This window comes from Colobus angolensis, unplaced genomic scaffold (assembly GCF_000951035.1).
Source record: "Colobus angolensis palliatus isolate OR3802 unplaced genomic scaffold, Cang.pa_1.0 Scaffold116, whole genome shotgun sequence".
Classification (NCBI taxonomy): Eukaryota; Metazoa; Chordata; class Mammalia; order Primates; family Cercopithecidae; genus Colobus; species Colobus angolensis.
Window position 1 is genome coordinate 5,558,011 of NW_012112697.1, and position 7,683 is coordinate 5,565,693.

General features: G+C 48.9%; 1 protein-coding gene across 1 annotated transcript in view; it reads right to left on the reverse strand.

The window, feature by feature from the left end:
- Positions 1 to 5,893: 5,893 nt before the first annotated feature.
- Positions 5,894 to 7,683, reverse strand: part of SF3B3 (splicing factor 3b, subunit 3, 130kDa) — a 54,163-nt gene continuing 52,373 nt past the window's right edge. Inside the window, exons 24-25 of the mRNA XM_011962439.1 lie at positions 6,999 to 7,124; positions 5,894 to 6,523 (exon numbers count right to left, since the gene is read on the reverse strand). Of these exons, the coding sequence (XP_011817829.1) occupies positions 6,383 to 6,523; positions 6,999 to 7,124 (267 nt within the window). The 3' untranslated portion in view covers positions 5,894 to 6,382. The remainder of the gene's footprint in view (positions 6,524 to 6,998; positions 7,125 to 7,683) is intronic.

Here is a 7,683-nt window from a genome sequence, read left to right on the forward strand (position 1 = left end):
GAAGACCGAAGCGGGCGGATCACCTGGGGTCAGGAGTTCGAGACCAGCCTGGCCAACATGGTGAAACCCCGTCTCTACTAAAAATACAAAAATTATCCAAGCATGGTGGCAGGCACAATCCCAGCTACTCGGGAGGCTGAGGCAGGCAGAGGTTGCAGTGAACTGAGATAACTGCACTCCACCCTAAGCGACAGAGTAAGACTCAGTCTCAAAAACAAAAAATAAAAAAAAAGAAGAAAAAGAATAAAAGAAGAAATGCCAACCTAGTGATAATAGTGTGTTTTACTCTGAGTGCCAATGCATGCCACAAGTAGTTGTTCATGAAATGTTTTCTCAATTGGATCGACAAAACTGGATTCCTGGTTTGGCCCTGAACTTGCAACAGGACAATAATGCCCACGCTGGAATGTTCCCTGCTAACTCTCCACCCGCCCCCAAGGCAGTGGTCACGCAGGCCACACACACTGTCTGCAAGGCCCTGCTGGGAAACTCTGCCAAGGCGTTGATTCATCCGTTGGGCAGCTCGTGGGAGGGCAGACGGGGTGGAGGTGATGGGGGCACAGCCACAGATCTCACTGGGGCCTCACAGAAGCCTGAACACCCCCTGGTGCCCTTTCTGGGGTCTCTTGGCTTGGAATGATGCCCCTTTCTTTCAAATCATCACAGCAGTTCCCCCAGATCTCCCAGGGCCAGAGCCCCAGGTCAGTGGACAAGCCTCAGAACTCCTGCGCGCTCAGTCGTGTGCGTTTCTGCTACCATGACCCCAGGAGACCGGTTTTTGTTTTTTGGTGTTTTTGAGACAGGTTTTGTTCTGTCATCCAGGCTGGAGTGTAGTGGCACAATCACAGCTCACTGCAGCCTCAAACTCATAGGCTTACGTGATCCTCCTGTCTCAGCCCCCCTAATTGCTGGGACGACAAGTATGTACCACCATGCCTGGCTAATCTTTGTATTTTTGGAGAGACGGGGTTTTGTCATGTTGCCCAGGCTGGTCTCAAACTCCTGGGCTCAAGGGATCCTCCTGCCTTGGCCTCTCAAAGTGCTGGGATCACAGGTAAGAGCCACCATGCCAGGGCCCAGTAGATCAGTCTTATTCTACCAATTTACAGGCAGGAAACCAAGACTATGCTTAGAGGCTAGTGAGCCCAGGTCATCTGACTCTGTATATAGTGCTCTCTTCATGGACTTCGCTGCCTCTTGGCATTTGGCAAGTGGAATCTCGTTTCTGATTGCTTTATGAGGCAGCATTGCCTTTCTCCAGTTACAGCATCGACTCCCTGAAGCCGAGATCCCCCAGTGTGTCCTCGTAACAGCTGGGGGCCCTAATAACCCACAGGAAATGGTAGTACGTCCCTTGACCATCACGTGTCATTAGCTGATACACATATACTAACGGCTCCAAATTAGTAACTTCTAAGCCTAAACGCTACCAAATGACCCAACAAAAGCACCTCTCCTTTCATTCTGAGACTGCAGTCAGAGAAGGGAGCAAGTTCTGTTGAGTCAACCTGGGAATTTAAAACTTGAGGACCAGGCTCTTGAAGGCAGAGTGGGACATGGGAAAATGAGGGGGGCTTGCCTCTGGGCACTGCCAGAGATGCTGGATATGGGGGTGGGGTGGGGTAGGGTGGGGCTAACAGGGCCCCTCAGCCATTCCAGATGGGCTGGCCCAGCTCCTTTTCCAAATCTGAAACTTCCAAACCTGGTTTTCTTTGATAACATTTTTTTTTCTTCATTTTGAACAAGCAGCAATGTTCACTCATTGTCCATCACAGCTACTGATCATAACACTGGACTGTGAAGCAGACACATGCCCAGACATCACCAGCAGACTCTTTTTATTGAAACAGGGCTTCACACCCGGCTTTTAAAATTTTTTGTAGAGATAGGGTCTGTTTCCTGGGCTGGTCTTAAACTTCTGGGCTCAGGCGATGTGCCTGTCTGGCCGCCCAAAGCGCTGGGATTACCAGGCATGAGCCACTGTGTAATTGGGAGCAGACACCAGGAACCTATTCTGACAAATGAAGAGGGTTCTAACATCCCGCTGGGATTATGAGCCACAACTACAGGTTTCCTACCATTTCCTGACCTAAAACCTCTGTGGCCCACTCTCCACCTCTTCATTTTTCAGACTTGGGACCTTCTGATTTTTCCTGAAGTCCCAAGGCTGTGGCTGAGGAAATCAGACCCGGGCTGTAGGCTCTTCTGAAACTGGCGGCAGGCCCTCCAGCAGACTCACCTCACCACCAACCTCACAGCAACAGACTGCCAGGTTATAAACTCTCTTCCACTCTCTGGGTGCAGAAAAGAGCTGGGAGGAGGTGGTTCATGGTAGGTGCCCCGTAAACATTTGTGGAAGAAATGAACATAGCAGCCTCTTCTAGTGGGTCAGCATGTCTCCTGACGGCTTAAACAGCTCCAGGCCAAGCGCAGTGGCTCACGCCTGTAAACCCAGCACTTTGGGAGCCCAAGGTGGATGGATCACCTGAGGTCAGGAGTTTGAAACCAGCCTGGCCAACAAGGTGAAACCCCATCTGTACTAAAAACACAAAAATTAGCCAGGCATGGTGGTGCATGCCTGTAATCCCAGCTACTCAGGAGGCTGATATGAGGCAGGAGAATCGCTTGAACCTGGGAGGCAGAGGTTGCGGTGAGCCAAGATTGTGCTGCTGTACTCTAGCCTGGGCAACACAGTTAAGACTTCATCTCAAAAAAGAAAAAAAGAGAAACAGCTCTTGGTTGTGCTGGTTTAGACTAGTGTGTAGCCTACACCTGCCCATTTCAGTTCACCTGAACTTCACAGGGCGTGTTGGGCCATCAGATCACTCAAATGTCAACCAACCATGGCCAAGCAGGTGTTTCAGAGTCTCTGCCTTGTCCCCGAAAGCCATCTGTTCCTATCCTCCATTGCTACGTTTTCTGGACCAAGTTTGATTTCAGCAGCAGAGATGTTTCTTCTGAGCTCTACATATAGCCCTTGAAAATTAATTTTAAGGGTGTAACAAAAAATTCACATACAATATTCCATATGCAAATGAGCAAGTGGATGACTCAAACACATGTCACTTCTATTTTGAATAGAAAACAGTATTTAGAGGCTGGGTGTGGTGGCTCACACCTGTAGTCACAGCACTTTGGGAGGTTGAGCCAGGTGGACCACTTGAGGCCAGGAGTTCGAAACCAACCTGTCCAACACAGTAAAACCTCTTCTACTAAAGATGCAAAAATTAGTTGGACATGATGGCACACGCCTGAGGTTCCAGCTACTTGGGAAGCTGAGGTAGGACTGCTTGAGCTCAGGAGGCGGAGGTTGCAGTGGGCTGAGATGGCACCACAGCCCTCCAGCCTGGGCAAGAGAGATTCTGTCTCTGATAAGCAAACAAAAAACAATTTAGGACCAGGCGCAATGGCTCACACCTATAAATCCAGTGCTTTGGGAGGCCAAGGCAGGAGGATTGTTTGAGGTCAGGAGTTTGAGACCAGCCTGGGCAACACAGGGAGACCCTGTCTCTACAAAAGTTTAAAAATTAACTGAGTATGGTGGCACACATCTGCAGTCTCCCCTACTCTGGAGGCTGAGGTGGATCGCTTGAGCGCAGGAGTTCAAGCCTCAGTGAGCTATAATGACTCCACTGAACTCCAGGCTAGGCAAAGGAGTGAGACTGCCTCTAATAAAAAATTTTTTAAAAAATTAAAAAATAAAACAGAACTTAGGAATTTAAAAAATTTTGAAAGCCAGGTTGATCCCATCTGAATGCCTTAACATTTCTGGCTTTCCTCTAACAAGTTCAAGAAAGGCAGTAGCGTGGGAACAGCACACATTCTGGGGACCAGCGCTCTCCCTGTGCGACGACGAACCTTTTCCAGTGCTGGCAGCTGTCTCATTAGCAATACACTTACACTAACCAAGAAAAGCAACATTCCAACTAGAACCCCCCTCCTCCAAAGGAATGCTATTCTTGGCAAGAGATCTTCCAAAGGAAACATCTGCAGAACCTCTGCCCGTAAGGTCAGGGGAAAGCTGAGGCAGCTAAAAACTTTTCAGTCCTAGGATCCAAGTCACAAGGGCTTAGCAATGGAACAGGATGGAAGCAAACCCAAGGACAGATCCCTCTGTCCGAGTTCTGCAGCAGCCTCTGGTGGGTTTTGCAAGGCTGGAGAGAGGCCTCTATTTACCTGGTTGCTCAGTCAAACCACAGGAGTCAATCCACAGGAGTCAATCAGGTCCCCTTAACAATTACACAGATGGGACTTGTCATTGAGCTACATCCAATCAATAAATTATAAACTTTTGTAGGTTCTGTAGCAACAGCTATGAAAATTCCTTTCCACATATTCAAGTCCAATTCCTTGTCCTAACCCTTCCTCTTACAGAGAACAAGGAAGCTGATGGGCAGACTTCCAGAGGAAGCTCAGTGGTGACAACTCCTGATTCCACAGATTTTCCTTTCTTTCATAACCCCCTACCTTCTGTATGGAGTATATGTATTTCAGTCAAACTTGAGTTAGAAAAGAGGCAAGGCAGGCCAGGCGCGGTAGCTCAAGCCTGTAATCCCAGCACTTTGGGAGGCCGAGACGGGCGGATCACGAGGTCAGGAGATCGAGACCATCCTGGCTAACACGGTGAAACCCCGTCTCTACTAACAATACAAAAGACTAGCCGGGCGAGGTGGTGGGCGCCTGTAGTCCCGGCTACTCGGGAGGCTGAGGCAGGAGAATGGCAGGAACCCGGGAGGCGGAGCTTGCAGTGAGCTGAGATCCGGCCACTGCACTCCAGCCTGGGCCACAGAGCGAGACTCCATCTCCAAAAAAAAAAAAAAAAGAAAAGAGGCAAGGCGCTGCTCAAATATCTACGAGTTCCTCAGATGACTGCATGTCAGTATCATACAATTTGATAGAATGGATTTAGGGCCACAGGAAAAAATGAGCCCTGAAATTAGGTTTTCAAAATCTAATTCAGAACTACTGTCTACTATGCAAATTCATGAGATAAGTGAGAAAAAAACATGTTATTTAGGGATTCAACTCCTGGCAAAACCTGGGTCTCTCTTGACTGATCTAAAACCAAGTCATAATTCAAGATACTTAGTTCCAGGAGACAGTGTCAGGAACCCTCTGCACTGGGCTCTGGGAGGTTCAGATTGTATCTCTTCACCACCATTCCTGATTCTAACCCAGTGCTCACCAGGTCATTTGCTCAATTTCAGCGCACACAGATGGAAGAATGTTTTACTTTGTGAAGTACTGAGAACAGTGAGCTCGTTTTTCCAGGTTCAAGGCCCAAGGACAGCCTGGAAGACGAGGGCTTCCCACACCACTAAACGGGGAGTTCTCCGGGGTGGGCTGGAACATTTCCGGAACGGGGCCTCTTCCAGCTGACAGGCTCTCATTATACCCTAAAGGCCCTGTGGAACCCACCTGAGATGGGTGCTGCAGACATGCCCCACATATACACAGTTCTCAGGGGCAGGGCAGTATCCAGGTTCTTCTGTACTGATCCTTCCTATGGTCCTATGGAGCCAAAGATCTCTTTAGGTGCTGTATCAGCAAAAGGGACATCTGTTAAGACTCCCCAGCTGGAATTCATGCTAAAATCCCCACACTAATATCCTCAGAGTAAAAGAGGAAGAATCAGCCACCCTTCCTCAATATCCAGTGGCAAAGGGGTGGGTATCCACATGGTTATTGAGCCCATGTTTCATCAGCACAGCAAAAAGAACCAGGAAAAGACAAAGAAACCACCACAGACCTGGGGGTAGGGAGCCACAGTGTCCCAAGTCCAAGTAGGCATCTGGAAGGAAGGAGCCTACTCTAACTTAAGAGTCCTGCCCTAACCTGGGCTCAAACCTCCCACCTACATCCTCATCTCCAGAACAAGACACATGGACGCCAGTCACCTTAAAAACTAGGTTTCTGTTTCTTTCTGGTTAGATTCTACAGCAGCAGAACTCAGGAGTGATACTATATCCTACCCAGTCCCACCACAGCCTTCCTTCCTTCCCCCCACAGAGATAACATTGTACAAAACTGTATTTACAGGAAAACCAGTTAAAAATTAAGGGTGTGTGCAAAAGTAGACAGGAGAGTCAGGCATATCGATGTAGGGGCGGCTTTGGGGAATGGGGGAATTGGGTTCCACACTGGAACCTGGAGTCATGTATCATGTACCAGGTGGGGAGAAGTGTAGCCAATCTCAGCGCCAATTTGAGGGGAAGCCAGTCATTCCAGGAGAAGAGGTAAGGGGAGAGAGGTGTTGGCTTTCATAACGCAGTCTTAATTATCCAGTCACCCTCCTGCCACATGGCAGAAGCCAGGTGGCGGCGATGGTGGTGGGGGAAACAAAATACACAGTCTCTGGCAAGCCCCATAGGGAAAGGAGGGCTCAGAAGGCATAGCGGGTCCGGATATCCTCGAGTTTCTTGGACACCTCAGGTGGGGTTCGGTCCAGTTCTTCAGAGACATTCTTTTGTTTGTTGGGTTCCATGGAATTGAACTGCTCACAGAGGTCTCCATCAATCACATTCTAAGATATGGAGAAAGCAAAAGGAAAAAAAATGGTGAGATGCCCAAAGAAAATGGCACATGCTAAAGCAGCAGTTGTAGGGAAAGCTGTTTTTATTTTTTAGTTTTTGAGACAGGGTCTCAACCCTATCATCCAGATTGCAGTGCAGTGGGATAATCACGGCTCACCGCACTCTCAAAACTCTGGGGATCAGCCTCCCAATTGGCTGGGACCACAAACGTGTGCCACCACGCCCAGACAGGGAAAGCTTTTCATTCTCCACTTGATACTTGAACCCCGCTTGTAGATCCAGGAACACTATCTAAGTTGACTCTTGGTACTCAGAGTTCAGATTGGCAGAAGCAGCGAAGCCTTTGCTCTGGCTGTGGTCTGCCCCAAGGGGAGCACCCTCCCTGGTACTATTCCCATCATTCTGCTCCCTGTGCTGCTCCTCTACTCAGGATCTCCCTTTCCAGCTCAGATTCCCCCAACCTACCTTCACAGGGAAGTAGTAGGAACGAAAGCTGAGGTGGTCCCGCCCACAGAGAGGGGGATGTTCAGACCGCAGGTGCATTTCCACATGCTGGAAGAAGTCATGGTCCTGGCAGAAGAAACAAAAAATCTGTCACTGAGAAGTGATTTCAATTAGTCTAGAGTTTCCACAAGCACAACGAACAGACAAGCCATTCTTTTTACCATATAAACACAAGGGAAATATCTAATCACTTTCTGACAATCACAGGTTTTTCTGCTACAACACGATAGTTAAAATCCAAAAGGAGACCTCGTGTTGTCTGCAGTGCAAAAGAGAATGCCACACATAAAGAATGGTTGTGAGGTCAGATTCCTGATCCCAGCTTCCTTTGCTGGAATAAAACGTGCCGAACTCCGGCAAACCTAGAGTGGACTCCATATGGCAATGTGTGCCCCAGCAGGGATCATCCCATCAATCCTGGCAATCCTAGTCTGGAGTCCGGTTCTAGAGCTTTGGGCTCAGGCTAACCTTGTAAACTCGCATCAGACTGAAGCAAACCCTAGCAGTATAAAAACAAATGGCCTGCCCGGGTGCAGTGGCTCACGCCTGTAATCCCAGTACTGTGGGAGGCCAAGGCGGACGGATCATGAGGTCAGGAGATCGAGACCATCCTGGCTAACATGGTGAAACCCCGTCTCTACTAAAA